Genomic DNA, 21,748 nt, shown 5'->3' on the forward strand with positions numbered 1-21,748 from the left:
CTCGTATTTTCTCCTTCTAATTACCATTCACGACTTTGGGGAATAGAACGGCTCAGAAGGTAACCTTGAGTTAATAGTTTCCTCTCTCACGATTTATAGATTTTAATTTCCATTTGAATTTTAAAAAAATATTCATCTAATCGTTTTTAATCTTTATAAAATCAAATGAAATTCATTTTAATAATCTTAACTTTCATTATTTTTATTGCGCAAAATCACATGTTTTTAAAATGACTCCTATTGTCATTTATCACGGGATCATATTACTCTGTGGTTATTTTAGAGTAATTCAATTCAATCGTGTAAACTTATTTTAAAAATTTAAAAATTATGAAAATTAAATAATGTTTTTAACGGTTAAAATTAAAAGTAATCATATTTAAAAAAAGTTTACGCACAATTTTATCATAACATGACAAAATTAAAATTTAAGAAGATATCTACTAAAATTATAAATATTGGAAGACACCTCATATTATAAAATTTAACACATAAAGAAAAATATTGTATAAAAAGGATATAAAATAAAAACTCTAACTTAGAACGTTCGTAACTCATATTGAACGCTAAAATATGTAAAATATTTAAACTACAAGAAGAAATAAATATGCATATAATTATAAAGAAAAAAAATTAATATATAATAATTCACAAATATGATGTTTTAAGATTTTGGAGTGAAGATCTTTTCCATGAGTTTATTTATGATTTATTGGTGTCAAAATTTTCTCGATTCTTCAAAGAATAATAATAATGTCAAAAACTTTTATTTATTTGAATGATGATTTAAACAAGTATGATATATAAAGATATGGAATAATTTTAAAATTTTAAAATTTTTTATATTAGTCTACCATTTTAACGAAGTGTGTCTTGCTGTGAAATGATTTTCTTTAAAGTTTTATTTTATTAAGAGATTATTTTTTTTCTTTTGTTTTTAGTTTAAACACTCTATTAGTCTTCATTTTATATATAAAATTTCAATTAAGTTATCAAATTTTAATTTATCTCAATTTGGTCTTTAGTTTTTAAAATGTGATACAATTTAGTTCTTTATGATAGTATTATATTAGCGATATTAAATTATATTTGTCACGTTTAACTTTGTAGTTTTTTTTAAAAAAAATTATAGCATGTTAAATGAGAAATTCAGTCATGATAGTGATAATGTGACCGTGAAAATGTTACGTGTTACTGTTAGAATAAATATCATGCAAAAGATATAACGACTCGAATAAGATTATTACTAAATAATAATATTAAGTACAAAATCGTAAATTTATATACTATGTATTCATAATTCTCCAAAATTATAAGTAATTTTTTCATTAAAAATATTTTTTTATTAACGAAGAGAATTATCAGAACATGAACACATAAATATATACATATGTACATTTTCATTTAAAACATTACAATGTTTTTGTTAATATACTATTTATGAAATATCTACTCATATATATATATATATATATATATATATATATATATATAATTAATTAACGTAGATGAAAATCACAGACCACAAAAATACAAAAATAAACTAATGACATTAAATCATAATACATATATGTATTTAATCCAATTAGATTAGTGAATGGAAATAAATATATTATAAGACACTATAAATTTTATTTGTTAAAAGGGATTTGTAGTGACCAACATTTTTTTTAATAATTTTGACATTATTTTGTTGCAGTGAAAGATGAAGTTATATACCTATATTTGGCATGGATGTCTGACATCATTAAGAGAGTTTCCTTGTTGAGAAGTCTTCGATTTTTCTATTACTGATTCACTTTGTAACAAATCCCTTTTACTAATTATAAGATTGGACACTAATGTTTGTGTGGTATTTTTATCCATAAATAGTAAATAGTTGTTTTATTTATTTTGTATGGTCATTGGAAGAAAGAGTCAGGTTGAATAGAAATTAACCACTTAATTATGCACAGAAGAATCCTCGTAAAAGTCTATAATGATCCATCCAAAATAAGAAAACGTGATAATGTTGTTTGTTGCATCAATATTTTGAAATATAAGCAAATACTATGTTATCTAAGATTAGGTGCTTGGTTACGCCTTCAAATTGTGAAAATGTCAATTTCTTGAAATTGGAGGACAGTTTTTCTTTTTTAAAATGCTACAACCTAAAGGGATGACTTGGACCGAATTAAAGACATGAATTTATTAAAATATATACATTTATTTTGATCCGGTAGCTGCATAATTATTTTTGGGTTTTGTGTTACTAAACTAAAAATCCAGTTCAGCTGTAGAAGAGTACTTGAAATTGAAATAAGTGGAAGGTTGTAGTAAAGGAAGGAGAATATAATTATAGAAATGAAGAGATTATAGATAAAAAAATAATGGGAGAAGAGGAGGGTCCCAGAAGTAAAGAGTCAACAAGGTACCCGGGGGTTGGGATCTGAAAGGAGGTGGGTGGGGCCATGCAAAGACTAAGTTACTTGGGCAACCAGTCTTCAGTCACCCTACGACAGAGAGAGAGAGAGCCGGGCCGTCAAATTGGTTGACTTGGCTTTTCCTTTATTGTGTTTTCTTGTTGAATTTGTGTATGCTGAGAGAGAAAAAGAGAAATGGATTATTTTCATCACGTGTATGTTCGCGCACTATTCGGGGGCGGTGGCTCTTTTTCTTCCTTATTTATGAGTCAGTCAAATCCTTTCTTCACGAAACCCAGACGAAACCCCCCGCACGTCGATTCTTTTATCCCTTTTTTAAATCAGGAGACCAAGACTGCTGCTCACACTACTATCCAATTAATTCACTCCTCGGGTCGGGTTTTTTTTTTAATGGATCCACCTTCATCCAACAACTTCCACAATCTATTCAATTACCATATTGCCTCGGGATTGCATTTCCATCACGTACTCCTATACGTGACTACGGTCTTAAAGTACGGATTTCTTGGGAACATATTATTGTAACTTTTTTTCTCTTAAACAAGAAGATAAAAATAGTAAGCAGTAAAAAATTAATAACGGTGCTTTTAATTAAGAAATAATATTAATTATGTTTGTCATACAGTAACATAAGAAGAAAAAGAAAAGGATTAGTAATTTTGGTTGGAAATGGTTTAGGTTTGAAAGAGAAGAGATGAAATCCGGGTCGGGTTGTGAGGTGTGAACTGGGTAGGTGGACTGGGTATGAACTGTGGGCGGGTACATGTTGGAGAGTTAGACATTGTCCAGGATGACGCACCATCTGGCGCAATAATTTGTTCAATTTTTCACAAATGTCCAATTTCGATTTCCATTTGGTCCACGCTCCTTCCTTTTTATACCCAACCCCATTGCACTGGACAAAGACTTCATTTCCTGATACCATTCCCACCCCTCTCTTTCTCTTTCTCTCCAGTTTCCCTTCATTTCTATATTCATCTACCTCTTTCAACTCTTTCTCCCTTCTTCTGCTTGTTTTATGGACAAAGGATGGGGACTCACCCTTGATACCTCTTCCTCTCAATCTCTCTCATTATTCCCTTCCAAACACACTTCCACTTCTTTCTCCAAACTCACCAGCGACACCATGTTCCCTCTCCTCGGATTCCCCGTCAACCTTAGCCGTCCAGCTGCCAAGGACGACGAACACAACCGCAAAGTCGTCGGTGAAGTCGACTTCTTCTCTGATAGAATCACCAAACCAACCTCCCCACCCTCCCACGACCAACACGTTAAACCCAACATCGTCAAGAAGGAAATTGTTGAAACACCTCTCCACGTTAATGTAATTAACCTCCCTAAACTCCTTATTTCTTTCTCTTTTTATTTTTTTCCCGGATTATTTATTATTTTCTGCTTCTAAATTACCTTTTCTCTCTTTCTCTCTCTCTCTAGACTGGTTTACAACTCCTTACTGCAAACACCGGAAGTGACCAATCGACCGTCGATGATGGGGTTTCATCGGATGCAGAAGATAAGCGAGCCAAAACCACCGAGGTGCATATTTTTATTTAATTTATAAATCCAACTAATATATGTCGGGTTTGTGGTTATTTAAGTTTTTATTAACCTTAAAATTGTGAAATTGATAAGTATTTGTTTTTTTATCCAGCTTGCACAGATGCAAGTGGAGCTTCAACGCATGAACGAAGAGAACAAGAAGCTGAAAGAGATGCTAAGCCATGTGACCGGTAACTACACGGCCTTGCAGATGCATCTCATGACATTAATGCATCAGAACCAGCGCACAGTGAACACAGAAAATGAGGTGCTTATAAATTAAGTTTACAAATACTTTTCTTGAATTGCCCTACCTTTTTTTTTTTTTTTTATAATTATAGTGAAGAGACTTAAATTGCTTTGCATACACTGAATAATATGATTTTATTTTGTTTACGTAAACGATCTGGATTGGATTTGAAACATGTTAATAATAATGTTGAAATTCAGGTTGTTCAGGGAAAGGCGGAGGATAAAAATCATGCTGTTGGTGGAGGAAAGGTTCCAAGACAGTTCCTTGATATAGGTCCCAGTGGCGCAGCCGAAGCAGATGACCAAGTGTCTGACTCTTCTTCCGATGAGAGAACACGATCGAGCACACCTCAGAACAATAACATTGAAGTTGGAACAAGAGACGGTGCGAGAAATGTTAATGCCAAAAGAGAGTTGGGTAGGGAAGAGAGCCCAGACTCAGAATCCCAAGGTTGGGGTCCTAATAAGCTTCAGAAAGTTAACCCTTCCAATGCTATCGATCAGTCCACTACAGAAGCCACGATGAGAAAAGCTCGTGTCTCAGTTCGTGCCCGATCAGAAGCTCCCATGGTACGTATGATACTATATTTATATAGTATGTTTTTATCAGTTTGTTAATTAATTTACAAACTATTAAAGCCAGCGATGACTAGTAAATTGCTTCTCTAACTCAATGGATCGTTGTTGCAGATAAGCGATGGGTGCCAATGGCGAAAATATGGACAAAAAATGGCCAAGGGGAACCCATGTCCTCGAGCATATTATAGATGCACTATGGCAGTTGGTTGCCCAGTTCGCAAACAAGTGAGTTTTTCTGATTGATCAATTTATATTAGTACTATCAACAAGATCTATTAACCATGTATTAAGTGTGTCAAGCATTGCGGCCAAGGCTAATTGAAATTTCTTGGTCTTTATTAGGTTCAACGTTGTGCTGAGGATAGAACAATTTTGGTTACAACTTATGAAGGTACACATAACCATCCACTGCCACCTGCCGCTATGGCCATGGCGTCAACCACTACAGCTGCTGCTAGCATGTTACTGTCAGGGTCAATGTCCAGTGCAGATGGAATTATGAACCCCAATTTGCTAGCCAGAGCAATCATTCCTTGCAATTCTAGCATGGCAACACTATCAGCTTCAGCACCATTTCCAACTGTGACTTTGGACCTCACACATAACCCGAACCCGTTGCAGTTTCAGAGACCAGCTACCCCATTCCAAGTGCCCTTCCTCCAAGGACAGCCTCAGAACTTTGGATCCGGAGCCACCCCAATTGCACAAGCACAAGCACTTTATAATCAATCAAAATTCTCCGGTCTTCAACTATCTCAGGAAGTAGGTTCTTCCCAGTTGGCCGCACAAGCTCCTAGACCACCTTTACAGTCTAGCCAGCAACCCTCGTCGGCTGATACAGTCAGTGCCGCCGCGGCCGCTATCACCTCCGATCCAAACTTCACCGCCGTCCTCGCCGCCGCCATCTCCTCTATCATAGGCGGTGCTCATAATGCAAACAATAACACCAATAACAACAACAGCACAAGCAGGACTACCATCAGCAGCTTTTCAGGAAACTGAACCTTTTTCCTCATCGTTCCATTTTTTGGTTAATACTATTATTCCTTAAACTTTGTATTTTTGTACATGGGTATAAGGGAAAATGACACCATAAATGTTCATATTCTTATTAGACCATGTTTTGGGAGGGAGGGATATATTAGATCAGAAAATGTTTAATTTTTTTGTACCATTTCTTTTCCTTTGAATAATGTTGTATATTTGATTCAAAAATTCTCGGGAGTAAATAGACAGGGCAAAAGAAGAATCGTCTTTTATCTTCTTCCTTTGTCATGTGGTTATCTTTTCTTTTCTATATTGGCCAGCATGGTTTGTGACAATATCGAAAACAACCTAGATGGTAACCCATACGAAAAAACAAAAAAGAAAAGAATGAAAAGAAAAAAACTGATATGCTAACAGCCAATATTGAACGTGTTGCGAGGAATATTCGAATTTTCCCATTGGTCAAGAAATACGGCCATTACTCTTGATATGACACGTAAATGACTGGTTGTTGGATAGGAAGTAGTAATGGATAGGTGGACTTTAGCAAACGCAAGTGAGTTTCTAGGCAACTTCGTGTGGCCTGGGTGTACGTGTAGACGAGAGTAATTGAAATAATGAAGTGAGTAATAAATTAAGAATGGGGTCAACTTAATAGTAATGTATGTGGTGGAAATGGAAAAGTGAGAGAGAGTGTGGACATTGATTGGAGAAAGTTGGATACAATTTTTGACTTTGAGTAGATGGACGTCGCGTCCACGTTAAGGCCATTGGACGAACGATGATATCTATAGATATTTAAAACTAGGAATGGAGCCAGACATGTCACCTTGTTTCTGTGTTTGAGCACTTGCACGCACCGTACTTCACACACCGTACAAATGGGTCTTCATCACCTTTTATTTGACTCTATCCAAACCAACGGGTGACTTGCGTGATTGGTGAATCACCCATAGATAATATTTTCTTTTCTATCATACACTTCAAATATACCACCATGTGCTTCCATGTGAAGGAGGAGACTATTTTTCGATTTCCGATCAACTCCTTTTCCTTCCCCAACCTTATCACGGATGCAAGAAAACTACGTGTTTCAGAAAGACGCACTGCATGCTGATTCAAAGTGTTCATATTCACATACTTTCAAACGTTTCTTTCTGTATAACTAACTATAACGGATACCATTTTTTGGTATAGAGAACATACTGAGCGTAACGTGGCTGGAGCATTTGAGTCAATTTCAATGACTGTTCAGGATAAGATTTTTTAATCATGCGTGGTTCAATGATTTATGCCAGTGATATGAATGTATTTTAAAAAATATTTGGATTTGATAAAAAAAATTAACTACACAACAATGACTTCCTTTCAAAGTATGTGTTATAAATTATGACGTGTCACGGTGTAAATTTTATATTTCTTAAATTATAGTTTACTTTTATTTTAAAGGAAGAGTTACGTTGACTAATACATTATTGTTAGAATCAATGAAAAAAAAACACATCATTGTCATTACATGCGAAGTGAAGCACAGATAAAAAAAAACACGTAATAAAACAAAACAAAAATGATGTTTTATTTTGAATATTTAGTGCACACTAATTAAAATAATTAATATATATATACATATGCGTGTCTGTATTATACCATTTAAAATGTATTTCACAGAATACTTAATGAGGTATAACATTTAGTTTTTGTGAAAAAAAAAATTATAGACTTTTGTTGAGTATAAAGTATTGTAATTAAAGACTAAATTAAATTCACTTTGTGAATGACATTTCCGCACTGAGTTGGTAAGGGAAAAAAAACATAATAGAAAATATAGAGTGAGTATAAGTTGTAGTTCAACTTCATATATTATGTGTTATTGTATTGCACTTCAAAGAGTAAATTTAATGACAATACATATATTAATTATCTTTTAAAAGATTTATCAGACTTATATTAAAGATGGTAAAATAGGTCAGTGTATATTATTTCTAGTTTGGTTCACCAATTTGATGGATTAATCGAGTTAAAGTGAACTAGTGAGTTAAAAATTTACACTATCAAAGTTTAGTAAATTGGTCATCCTGTAATCTATTTTATCATTTCTAATTTATATACACTCATATTATTAAAACAAAAGTTATAAAATAAAACACTTTTAGCATTTTACATCAATTTTAGACCCAATGATAATTTTATTGATATCTAATAAAACACAGGCTAATGTAATGAGACAAAAATAAGTAGCAAAAGATTAAGCTTAAAATGACCTTTTTACTTCAATTTTTATTTGCAATAAATGTAGAAAGACATGTATAACAATTATCATTGTAATAATCATCTCTATGTGTTGTTCTTCTTTTGACCTTGACAATGGAGGATTTTAGTAGTATTATGCATGACATCAAGATTGTCATAAATATTTTTATATTTGTTTTATCACCTGTTGTGTGATGAATAAATGTCATTGCACATAGACGGTAAAGATGAAAATAAAAATAGATATTTTTTCAATTTTCTTCAAAATCAAAGAGTAAAAGATATGGCAAAAAAAATTATTTAAAAAGTAGAAAAGAATTAAAAATTGTTAAACAGGTAAAAAATATATATATATTATTAAATATCTTGTCGTAACTTTAGTTTGGTAAAAATGAAAACAAAAAGAGTTTCTAAATATCAATGGGAACCAATAATATTATAAAAATAAAAATTTAATTTAATTCAAAATATTATATACTATTATATATTTTGTGTTTGACAACATTTCACGTTAAGTGAAATTTGTTTGAGAATATCTATTCAATATTTTATGAAGTTAACCCTATCTTATTATTTAGTACATTTTGATAGTGAATTTAATTTATCACTTGTATATTTAAATAAATTATCAAAACTATTCTAATTAAATTCTTGAAGAAAAAGAAAAGTAACGATGAGAAGAAAAATTGTTGATATACTTAAATAAAGTTATTCTCTTAGGTAAAAAAAGAAGGAAAGAAACAATTATATAAATTGATATTGGAAACAAATTTTAATAGTAATTAGAATGACGATGGATGAAAGCGTGTTGTTAGTGTGTGGATTCATAAGTTTCATGTGATGCATCAAATAAAGTCACCTTAGTCTCGTGATGCTCCCAAACATGTCATCGTATTCCATGTTCATTGCATATGAATTATTATAATTGTTTATAGGTAGCAAATTCGTTCAACATTCTTTGTCTTTATCTCCTATACCATACGCCTTCGGTTTTATCTATACTCTCTGTCTGCATTTCAATTTGGCTTTTTGCATCTGTTGTGCGTCTTTTCTTTCCCTTCCAAGAGTTCTTCCGCGCTTCAATAATTTCGTCCTGCACTTCCAAAAGATAAATTTATCTTTAATTAAAAAAAAATCATCAATAAGAAATAATGAAAAGCTCAATTTTGATTTATGTTCTTAGACTGCACTTCCAATTTTTAAAATCCTATACCCCATCCACCTCTCCTCTCTCTTTGCGTTCATTTTGATTTTGTACTTCATTTTCAATTTCCTGTAATTTGAGTTCTCCTTCTCGAGCTCTCTCTTCTCCCACTTCTCCCTCGTGATCATATTCAATCTAATGGTGACGAGGTTCTTCTATGATATGCATTGGTGCTTCTTTCATGTTTTTCTTTTCATGTTTTCTTTTCGTGTGCATAAGGTTGGAATCCAAGTTAATTCATTATTTAATGTTTGAAGATGTTGTACATGGTTGATTGTATGAAATTGGTAGATCATGATTTGTAAATTAGGTTAGTACGATAGATTTGTAAGATTGTTGAGGATTTGGGAATAAAACTGTTTTATGAAAATGATGGATTTGGAGACTAATCTCGAACGCCTTAATCGCATTTCCAAACATAGTTAATGGTCCGTCGGCGTTCGAACGTCGGTTGAGGACTCATCATAGTTTAAAATACAACAAGGTCTCAATTCACGTCTACTGATGAATCCTTATTAGTATTTTAAAGTGAAGTTAAAGTTTTGTCGAACGAATTTCGATTGAGGTCTCCTTATGTTTCATGATGCTGTTATATTTTTTTTGTTTTTTATTTTATTTTTGTGTTTTTATTATTTTTAATTTGATTTGTTTTTAATTTGTATTTATATGTTTAAATTTTGAACCTTTTTATATTATTAGATATTAGATATTTATTTATATATAAAATTTATTTTAAAAAATATATGCTTTAAGTATTCTGATAATAATTTATATTTACTTTTTTATATCAGAAGAATTTTATTATCTTTCTATTTATTATTATTATTTTTGTTTTATGCTTAAATATTATTTATTTTGTAATTTTTTTTGTTTTTTTTATACTTTTTTTTATTTTTTATTATTTTACTTTTAATTTGTAATGTTTTTTATATTTTATATTAATTTAAATATTATTTATCATGTAATTCTTTTTTTTAATATTTTTATTTGTTTGTTATTTTATTTTTAATTTACAAGGTTTTATTATATTTTTATATATTTGAATATTACTTATTATATAAATATTTTTTGCTATTATTAACTTTTTTATTTGTTTCGTATTTTATTTTTAATTTGTAATGTTTTTTTATATTTTTTATATTTTTATATTTATTTGAATATTAATTATTATGTAACTAATTTTTGTTTATTTTAATTTTTTTATTTGTTTGTTATTTTTTTAATCTGTAATTATTTATTGATATATTTTATTTATTTAAACATTAATTATTATTTAATTATTTGTTGTATTTTTTGACCTTTTTATTTGTTTGTTAATTTAATTTTAATTTGTAATTTTTTTTATAATATATAGTTATTTAAATATTATTTATTATGTAATTATTTTGTTTTTTTATTTGTTTCTTAATTTGTTTTTGAATCTCTAATTGATATTTTTTATTTATTTAAATATTAATTATTATGTATTTTTTTTTTTGAGTTTGTTTCTATAACATTCCATTCTCGGACATTTCGAGGAAACATTTTTATTGTATAACTGATATATATCATTAAATGTTTTTGTAAATATTAATTCGAAATTTTCGAATATAAATAACTAAAACTCAGACAACTAATTAGAACAGCTTAAAACTAAATGTTTTTTAAATATTAATTCAAATTTTTTGAATATAAGTAACTAAAACTCAAACAACTAATTAGAACAACTTAAGACATTAATCAACTTGACTACCTGTATCATTATGTACTTCCGTATGACAATACGATCACTGCAGGTGGAAATACAACCACAATAATTGCAAGGGTGAGCTATAATTATAATGATATAATTATAATAATACAATTATCAATTGAAGTATAACCTCATAACACTCTTAATTAAATCAAATTCACAACACAATAACACATTATTAATCCAACTCCAACCCATAAAAACCATACTCCTCACTCTCAATCACTATTATCATATGTTTTTTTTGTACTCCAGCACACACGACCTGTTCACCTAAACCGGACTTACATCCCAATGTAAAACTTTCCCATTTACCAAAATCGGGTCCACGCACTAACGAGGACTTTCCTGTTCACCAAAATAACAAAAAAAATATTTAAAACTAAATAACAAATAGAAAACAGAAATATATTAACAAATAATAAAAGTTAAAAATAAAGGGTAAAAATGTGAAATATGCCGAGATTGGTGAGATGCAGAAGAACACCACCATTTTTTTACTATATGAACTGCACCCCTGTTTTCACTAACTTTTCCTTCTCTAATGTGGATTTTGTTTCAAATCTAATGGAATTGTTGTTGCTCATTGTCCTATAATGGTGTGACATAAATTGAGGATGTGATTTCTGTGCACTTGGGAAAGTTTAGTCATGCTGAGATTTATTATGAAGAGAAACTGTCATAATAGAATGAAGTCTGATTTCATATTGACAAATTACTGGCCTCTGTACCTTTCAAGATGGCTAATGTGATTTGTTTGTTTGATTAAACTAGAGCATTGTTTTATGACGTCAAACTCATAAAATTGTTTATCTTTTCCACCTAAAACTTAGATCTTATTTTGATCTAAATATCTTATGTATCATATATTATCCGGCAGGGCAGTAACGGAGGCAATCTGAATCAAGTTTTTCTGTCCATTACACAATCTAAGAAACTTACAAAATAAAAACTTTCATATCCCGATTTCCGAAAGTATTAACTTCAACCACTATAAACCTTATGCATCTTTGCCAGCCCATTACACAATCTATCTTTAGAGGGCCTATTAATTTAACCCAAAACTTTAAGGCTATTTCTAGCTGCACCTCGCTTTTTTCTTCCTGAATCCTCGTAAAACTCTTAAACTCCAAATTACCCTTTATTAAAACCACAATAAAAATGTAAAAGTTACATCTGCTCCTCAATTTTTTATTATTTTTCAAATTCTGCAATCAAAAGGTATTTCAGAATTGAGAATACGTTTTGGAGAAAATATCTTTTAATTGTATAATTTAAAATGCATTTTGAAAAAAAAAATTACATCCTGAAATACATAATTCGAAAGATATTTTCAAATTCATAAATATGTTTTCTGAAATGCATTCTAAAAGTATATTTTGAAATTTTGATTCTGAAACAAATTTTTAAATTCAGAAATATATTTAAAGAATACATTTTGAGTTGAATATTTTATAAAACATTTCCAAATTACAGAAACGACTTTAAAAAGAAAATATTCCAAATCGGTGAATCTAAAATTTAGTTTCTATGAAAATTTTCTAAACCCAAATTTTATAGTTCAGAACATAGAATGGAGGCCATTGGCAGTGGAGGCTCTCCCCACTTTTGCATTAAAGGGCCTCCAAGCATGTTGTCTTTTCCATTGTCATCTGATTTGCTCTTCTAATTATTAAATAGTTGTTGTATTTTATTATAGTTTCTGATTCCCAGTGAAGAGAGGACAGCATTTTAAGGTTTTTATTAACTTTTTAAATACGGATAAAATGAGATTTATGAGTTTTAAATAGATATAAACAAAATCATAAGAGTCTAACGAGTTATTTGACATGGAGATTCGACAACATATTTAAGAATTTAAATTAGAAAACTGAAATTAGGTATGACAGCGGAAACATTTTTTTTAGAATTAAAAGAAAAGATGGAAATGAATAGCATTAATTATAATGGCCAGCTCTTTATGAGAAATAACCTATTAACAATATATTTTCCTTCATTAGTGATTTTGCTAAAAATAACATGGTTAATTAATATGATTTATTGGCATTAAAAGTAAAATTGTTGCATAAATGATTGGTAAACTTTAAAAGAATTTGTTTGTTATGGGAAGCTGAGTAAAGTGGGTTCTATTTATGTGCAACTTGACACACTGTCTTTGCTTCTTGGCAATGTCTTCAACCATCCTTGCTTTTTTTGCTCTTTCGTTTTTTCCACTCTTTCTTCAACTTCCCTTTCATTCTTTCCTCTATTCTTGTATTATTTCTTGACATATTAAAGGTAAGCTAGTGATGTTCATCCCATAAAAGAAAACATTGATTTGACACCTTCCTTAGTTTTTCTTAATTTGATAATTAATGATTCTGTTGATGCTTGCAAGCACCACTCATCAATGCTTCTAGGAAAAACAACTCTAAATTATTGTTTCGCTTATAAACATAATAATTTTAATCTCTTGCCCCTGTTTCATTAGTGCTTTGCTTTCTAGGATCTTCTTAAATAATCAACTATGTACTTTAATTCAATTGATTAAAATGTGATATAACTTGTAGATGCTAAGAATCTTATTCTAAATATGAAAATCAATTATGTACTTGTGTAAATTTTGGAAGCTTATTTAAAAAAAAAAAAAGAAGACGAGGAACTAATAAAAATTAAAGCAGTTTTTGGATAAATAAATCGAAAATGTGAGAATATGTACATATAGTTAAGGATTTGTCTATACAAAATTCTCCATAAATATTTTTTTTTTTTAAAAAAAAAGAAATCTCATATACTAAAATTAGTTTAAGCAAAAGTTAAAAACAAAAATTCAGATAAATTAAATGAAAAAGTTTCTACAAATTAACTCAGTTTCCCGATCATATACAGATACACTATAGTTATCCTATTTTTTTTATATATATTAAATTAACTAATACGACATAGAGATATCCTAAATTTTCATTCTAGCAAGTTTTTATCAAATAGCTTCTATTTATGTTTAAGTTTCTTATTCTAAGCTTTACTTTTAATGTAAATTTTAACTAAAATAGGCAAGTTTAAAGTTGTGAAAATTAATTTTATCATTGTCTTGTCAGTATATTCGTAGTGTAAATATTTTTTTATATAACTAAAATGTATAACATTAAATGTTTTAAAATATAAATACGATTCAACTAACTTTTTAATAAAACTTTCAATAAAGACAAATATAAAGAAAAAAATATATAATCATGTCTTTTACAAATTAAAATTAGTTTACGCCTGATTTCTTCAATTTTTAGTTTTAAACTATGCATTAGTTAATTTAATCAAATTCACAACATATAGTTATTTATATACATAGATTATATTTATATTTACAATAAATAATTTATATATTGAAATAAAGATATTTTTAACTATTTAATGATTTTTTTAAAAAAACTAATTTAGACATAAATATAAAAGAACGGATTAAAAGGTAGTTTAAAAAAATCAAATATACGAAATTGATAACAATTCGAAAGAAATTATGGTGTTTAAATTTGAAAAGGAATCCTCACGTTTATACATTTATTCCATCACGTAAAGAGAGAATATCACATTTTTTTAAGCACCTCAAAAGTTACATCTCAAATATTATAAAAATCTGTTCTGTGTATAGTCCTTAAGCATAATTAAAAATTCATATATTTAATCGTTAAAGAACATTAAATTGATCAGCTGAAACTGAAAGCTGAAACATATATAAAAAAAAGAAAATCTTGCGTTAAATTAGATCCTTAGCACCAGCAACGGCAAGAGTGACAAAGTGTGAATAGATTGAATTCGGTTTATTCATACTCATTTAATTTTAACTGATAAATAATTACTAATTAAAAATAAGTAAAATATGAAATAATTTTATTATATATATTTAACATGTTTAACGATAATTTATATTTAGGTTTTAAACGAAGCTGGATAAAGAGAAAATGGGGATAATTAAGGAGGATGAGTTGTGTTGTGTGGCGTGTTAAGGAAACTAACCATAATTAACTTTTGAGGTACGAAAGCGAATCCGTTACATCGGAGGGTCACGAGAAAACCCACTCTCCCAATTCCTGATCTTAGTTTGATGAACGGTTAAAGATGCGGGACCCACAATGAGTACGAGATTAGCTTAAAACCTCAGCTGGCCCCACCATACTGCCACCCAAACCCAGATACTCACTTTCTCTTCTTCCCACCTTTAAATTCCCCTTCTCTTCCTCATTTCAATTCCATAACTTCTTTCTCTGCTTTCGTTTCCTTTGGTAATCCCATTCTTCATCTTCTTTTCACTTTTTGCATGCATGCATTCTTCCATATCTCATCTGTCTCTGTTTTCTCTCATCTCTAATCGATGCGTTTTATGAAACATCTGCATTCTTGTCCTAACTATCGTAACTTTTTTGGTTTCATTATGGTTGAACAGGTAGTCAAAATGGGAAGCATGTCAAATGTGATCGTCTTCTGTTTCTGTCTCTGGACCCTCTTCTTTTATCTGGCGTCGTCTGCACCCAACGATGGCTTGCGCCGGATTGGACTGAAAAAGATCAAATTGGATGGCGATGACGTTATGCGGTTTAAGGAATTGAGAAAGAACGTTCTTCAGAACATTCTTCGCGGCGCTGACGGCGCCGATATTGTTGCGCTGAAGAACTACTTGGATGCTCAGTACTATGGTGAAATAGCCATTGGCACCCCTCCTCAGACGTTCACTGTGATTTTTGACACCGGTAGCTCTAATTTGTGGGTGCCGTCTTCTAAATGTTACCTCTCGGTGAGCTTGTTTTCGTAACCGTCATATGAAGGCGTGTCCGTTCTTTTCTCCTTCTTTATGGAAACTTGTTAATCCTGATGTTTTGCATGACGGTGCAGCTTGCATGTTACACGCATGCTAAGTACAAGTCCAGCAAATCCAGTACCTACACGGAAAATGGTTTGTCTCATTTTTTTCCTTTTCTGATTATGAGGCTTTACCTTTTTTTTCTTGTTCAGAATTTATGGAGGGTTTGTAGTTCTTTAATTCGACAATGCGTTGTGCAAGTGTTTGATTATCTTGTGAAGTTTCTATCTGATTAATTCTCAAGATTTATGTAATTTCAAGACAAAAAACTACGTACCCTTTCAGACGATTGAAAATTGGTTTTGGAGGGGGGGTGGTCTGAATACCGTGCTTCTATCATATAAAGGATCTAATTGAGAGCTTTCTACCGTCTAGCCTTTTCACCTCATAGAATTACACAAAGCATTACAATTTTTTTTTTTAAATTATTGGCAATAGCAGTGTTTAGAAGTTCTTTTTCTTTCTTGAATATATCTAATTTGGATTTCATAACATAATTCATAACTTACGAAGTCAAATGTCATTTTTCTTTTACTTTGGGTAACTTGACATTTAAAGAAGTGATGCCAAGATGTTGTCCTTATTCTAAACTCGGGTTTGTCATCCTGTTATTTAGGGACTTCTGCTGCAATTCAATACGGTAGTGGAAGTATTTCTGGTTTCTTTAGCAATGACAATGTCAGAGTTGGAGACGTAGTTGTAAATAANCAGNTAATGNTGATTATCAATCCCTATTTTCTTTTTCTTTTCCTTCACACCAACATAGTATGATGTCAGTTGTGTTGGCTTCTTTCATAATATGTTGATTAATCATCAATTAATATATATTACTCTTTAATTTCCATTAGGCATTTATTGANGCAACTAGAGAACCTGGAGTTACATTTGTGGCAGCTAAGTTTGATGGTATACTAGGACTTGGATTTCAAGAGATCTNAGTGGGAAATGCTGTTCCAGTGTGGTATGAGTTCACATTTTAACTTTAAGCTATCATTTCTGTTATTATTTTTATTTTCGTTGTCATTATGAGGCATATTCATGTCATAGGTACAATATGGTTGAACAAGGTCTTGTAAAGGATCCANTATTTTCATTTTGGNTAAATCGTAAACCAGAAGAAGAGAATGNGGGTGAGATTGTTTTTGGTGGTGCTGATTCTGCTCACTACAGGGGCAAACATACTTATGTGCCAGTGACAAGAAAAGGATACTGGCAGGTCAGTATCAACATATTTGTTTTTATAGTATACTTGTTCTTTCTGATGTATAGTAACCTTAAATAGTTGGNATACCTGGTTTTAACTATATACCGGTATTAACTGGGTATACATGGTTTTGTACCCAATACCTATCAATCAAGTACCTTTTAGTTCATGCATAACATTGTAATCTTTGTACTTTTTTGTTTTTGTTTTTATATTTCTATACGGTATATCTCCTAATGTTTTGTAGCAAAGCAAAACAGAGACTCATAACAGTATTTCCATAGCTTATGCAACACGTGTTTTTGTTTTGTTTACTATAGTTTTTCTTTGTTAACTTTTTTTCCTGAACAGTTTGACATGGGAGAGGTGCTTATTGCCGGTAAACCCACTGGTAGGTAGAAAACAAGTTAGCCGAAATAGCTATTTGTTTCTTCTATGGCATGATATTGATAGCACTGCCATAAATGGTTCAGTTTTTAATTTCATTGGTACTGACTTTATTTATCATATTGTCCTCCAGGGTTCTGTGCTAGTGACTGTTCTGCCATTGCGGACTCTGGAACTTCTTTGTTGGCTGGTCCAACGGTATGAATAAAAGCTTGTAAATGCAGGCTGCTATATAGATTTTCATTTCCATTTAGAGTTTCATGATTTGGTAATTTTTAAAGGTCGTTTTTAACTGATGGGCGGGTCTAAAAATTGTAGACTGAGGCCCATTTTTCTGATTGCCCTTTTAACAATACAAATGAAAAAAAAAATGTCTTACATGGTTTTTGTCACTGTAGACTATAATTACTGAGATAAATCAAGCAATCGGAGCATCTGGAGTTGTAAGCAAACAGTGCAAGTCTGTTGTGGAACAGTATGGACAAACAATCTTGGAATTGCTCTTGGCTGAAGTAAGTATCATTTTTAATTCATCCTTTGCATATCTTGGTTGATGGTATTGTGATGTGGTTATCCTTTAGAATGAGTTTTCTTATGGTTTTCTCTTGATCCTATAGGAAAAGCCCAAAAAGATCTGCTCACAAATTGGATTGTGTTCCTTTGATGGGACTCGTTCTGTTAGGTATGCCCCAAAGATAATAAACCATCTCATTAGCTCAGAGACAAGTATATTTAATGTTTTCTGATTGACATTTTACTAAGGGGTTCCAATTTTCCCTCTAGCATGGGCATTGAGAGTGTGTTGGATAAGGTCGAAAGAGAATCATCTGGTGGCATTCGGGGTGCTGCTTGTTCAACATGTGAGATGGCTGTTATTTGGATTCAAAACCAGCTGAGGCAGAACCAGACAGAAGAGCAGATAATAGATTATGTCAATGGGGTGAGTTAGTCTTAATTCTGTTATTTGAGTACTCAAATCCTGCATTTGATTCCAGCGTTAATGGTTAATGCCATTTGGTGATAATATTTCAGCTTTGTGATAAGTTGCCCAGCCCAATGGGACAATCATCCGTTGATTGTGGACAAATCTCTTCAATGCCTATTGTTTCCTTTACTATTGGTGGAAAAGTTTTTGACCTTTCCCCAAATGAGGTATAGTTTCAGACCATATTAGTTTTTAGTTACTTTTGCAATGCCCGATCATTGACTGTGCTTAATTTTGTGTAAGAGTTTGTAACTAGAAAAAAGGAATTTAATTGTTGTAGGTAAAGAAGAACGAACTGGAAAAGATAAACTGAGTTTGTGAAGCTAAATTCTGCTTTGAAAAGTCCTCAATTTGCAATAACAATTCACTGCTGAAATAATGGGATGAATCGCAAGGGTTTAAATCAAACAAAGACAACCTTATCCTTTGAAGCCCATTAGAAAAACATCGTTTTCCTTAGTTTCCCTTAAATACGCGCAGTGACTAGTGTTTATTGATTCAATGGGGTGGGGGACTAATCCAGAAAGACCCAATAACCTTTTGAATTTGTTGGTTGAATAATATTTTCTATTTGTTGCTTTATAAATTGGTGAAAATAAAATTAGAATAAAATAAAAGGTGGAGCAGCAGGCAGAACTAAAGCATAGAGAAGCAGAGTTTTAAACTGCTACAATAGTGATAATTACACTTAATATGGCAATTTCTATGAATGAATGATTTCCATGTTTCATGTATTTTGTCTCCCTGTTTCAATTTTGTATTTGGTTTCTTCAGTATATACTGAAGGTGGGAGAAGGTCCCCAAGCCCAATGCATCAGTGGCTTCATTGCTTTGGATGTGCCTCCTCCTCGTGGCCCTCTATGGTACATTAAACTTTAATTTGCTTGAGACGCACATTGTAGATTTTTCCTTTTTATTGTGATGCGTTTGATATGATTCTCACTTCATTACGCATGGCATCATAAACACAGGATCCTTGGAGATATCTTCATGGGGCCCTATCACACCATCTTTGATTATGGTCAGCAGAGAGTCGGGTTTGCTGAAGCAGCATAGAGAATTCTCGTGTCTCGCACAATGGCAACAGTAGTTGTCTTGTTTTTTTTATTTTCTTTTTCTCGTGTTAAAAAAAACTGAAACTACCTCGTTATATTGAATATTTGCAACCATCATCAGCTTATAGTTTGTATACCTTTGCAATCAAAATGGGCCTAAAGCTATGGCTGTATATATATTAAGATTATCTTAATCCCTCCCCATATGTATTAAACACATTAACATATGTCTGTCGGGGGGTAGTGGGGCTCTTGAGCTGTGGCCATGTAGGGATTCTGCTATGTATGTTTGCTTCTTGAATGGTGTAAATGTGACTTTTGTGTTTCTTATTTTAATTTCTCTCAGTTCTTTATGCTTTGTATCATATGTTAGATGCTTCAAAGTTCAAACTGCATATAAATAGTACTGCTATAAATAAAGAGAACAATGCATATAAAAAAGATTAAAAAAGGAACGAGTGTCAGATTTAGATGCTTCAAACTATGTTACAATTATGACGTTGGAAGTTATTTTACACTAATAATGTCAATTTGTTCACAGCTCAATGGTACACCATTCTCTAATAGCTAAGTGTGTAGTGATGATATAAGAACTTTTTAATTTTATTAAGCAAACGGTAAATCTTTTTAAAAGAAGAAAAGGAATCAACAACAATTCCGATTTTTTATTTTCTTTTTGAAGTTGCATCAAGGAAGTTATTTTGTATATTATAATTAATAGATTGGATCTTCTTAATTATATCAAATAACAGCAAGCACTTCTTTATCCTTAACCTGATCTTTGTAGTTGGTATGGTAAAGAGAGGACCAAAGTATATTATTGATGACAATGAGATGGTGGCAGAAATAATTTTTCGAAAATGGGTAGTGATTGGTTTTTTCTATAATGTAACACGTAATTCTAGAAAAACCAGACGGATATCATCTTGATATTTGAAGTCACATAAAGAAGAGCACATCTTAAAAAGAGTTTCTATAGTTAGTAAAGGTGTCTCAATACTTATATTTCCAATAATAATAAATTTAAAATTGAAGTATTATAAAAAATTTCATGATAGTATATTGACATAATATAAAATTTAAGACCATAAGTCTTATACAATATTTGTCTGTTTTGGATTTAAAATGGATGTGATACAGTGAAATATTGTAATGTGGAGAGAAGAAATATTGTATTCCAACTTTTGTTTAGGATATAATTATGGAGGTTTGTTTTAGATAAAAGTCTTGTTATTTTTAGTTTACTTTAGAGGTTTTACATGTTAAAATTGTTAAGTAATAAGTATACCTTAGATATGTTAAAGAGATTCAAAATGGAAATTTCAAGGGCAGGTTCTACAACAGTTGAAGAGAAAGTGACGGGGAAACCTCAATTATCGTGTTGTTTGACCTAATTATTTTATTTAGAGTTGGAATTATTAGTATATGAACGGAGAGTCACATGGTGTAAAAAGAATTTCCAGATATAAAGGAACTTTGACTGAATTTTTTTACACTAAAAATAATGATTTTAGTAATTGGAGAAGAGATGCATAAATAAAAAAAGAAGAGTAGTGCAATATTATGGTCTTACAAAAGTAAATATAGTTACAGCATTAATAAAGAATACATAAAAACTAATTTTGAAACTCAAACAATATGTTTAATAGTAATTTTGAAAGTAAAGCTTCAAGCAAACAAAAATATTTTTCGTCAACAAATTCACAATTGTGTTACAAAAAAAAGCATAGTATTTCAGAGACATTGCAAACACATTGATATTTAATTTCTCTGGATTCAAGAGTTGACAAAAGAAAAAGAAATAGTTTTAACAAGTCAGTAAAAGTTGAACTATTTTACAAGTTTAAAAAATGCTTAAAATGATTAAAACTCAATTTAAAGGGGGTAGTGTTAGGAAAAATCAAATCAATTTGAGCTCATACATTTGGTTGTCCCATTAAGATAAGCCAGATTCTTAACACCAAGAGAAAAAAAAAAATCTATCAAACCCGAAATTCAAGTTGTGTATAAGATAATAGAATCAATATTCGATGAATTTATTATTAACCATTTTACTTTACAAATAAGAATGAGTAGATGTTAATATATTACTATTATAAAATGTTTATGAAAGGTCAATGAAAGAAATACAATTTGCGAATAAATAAAGTCTTTTCTTTCTTGTTTTCTTCCAAGGCACAGTGTGCATCTAAGGGGGAAGTTTATTTTAAATAATGTTATAAGGCCTTTCCTTTATCATGAGCCAAGCCGCACCAATCATACTCTTGACTTTATTTCCATTGATTTATTGAAATTTTTATAATAAGGAGGTTTGCTATAA

The 21,748-nt window shown here is 30.8% G+C and overlaps 2 protein-coding genes across 3 annotated transcripts; both read left to right on the top strand.

Annotated features, from left to right (window-relative positions):
- Positions 1-3,321: 3,321 nt before the first annotated feature.
- LOC106776203 (probable WRKY transcription factor 31) lies at positions 3,322-6,088 on the top strand. The gene is made up of 6 exons (XM_014663581.2): positions 3,322-3,747; positions 3,858-3,959; positions 4,075-4,230; positions 4,413-4,784; positions 4,905-5,018; positions 5,136-6,088. The coding sequence occupies exons 1-6, from the start codon at positions 3,442-3,444 to the stop codon at positions 5,793-5,795; spliced, it is 1,710 nt and encodes a 569-aa protein (XP_014519067.1). The 5' UTR covers positions 3,322-3,441; the 3' UTR covers positions 5,796-6,088.
- Positions 6,089-15,117: 9,029 nt separating this feature from the next.
- On the top strand, positions 15,118-19,764 carry LOC106776241 (aspartic proteinase A1). Of its 2 annotated transcripts, none has more exons than XM_022787064.1 (14): positions 15,118-15,222; positions 15,384-15,731; positions 15,830-15,890; positions 16,414-16,506; positions 16,644-16,758; positions 16,845-17,013; positions 17,353-17,392; positions 17,522-17,586; positions 17,787-17,900; positions 18,006-18,070; positions 18,151-18,328; positions 18,421-18,540; positions 19,148-19,236; positions 19,345-19,764. In XM_022787064.1, the coding sequence occupies exons 2-14, from the start codon at positions 15,393-15,395 to the stop codon at positions 19,427-19,429; spliced, it is 1,533 nt and encodes a 510-aa protein (XP_022642785.1). In that variant the 5' UTR covers positions 15,118-15,222; positions 15,384-15,392; the 3' UTR covers positions 19,430-19,764. The 2 variants fall into 2 exon arrangements, with proteins under 2 accessions (XP_022642785.1, XP_022642786.1); XM_022787065.1 differs by having other exon boundaries at positions 15,119-15,222; positions 18,172-18,328.
- Positions 19,765-21,748: the final 1,984 nt, after the last annotated feature.

The sequence above is a fragment of the Vigna radiata genome, chromosome 10, assembly GCF_000741045.1.
Source record: "Vigna radiata var. radiata cultivar VC1973A chromosome 10, Vradiata_ver6, whole genome shotgun sequence".
NCBI lineage: Eukaryota > Viridiplantae > Streptophyta > Magnoliopsida > Fabales > Fabaceae > Vigna > Vigna radiata.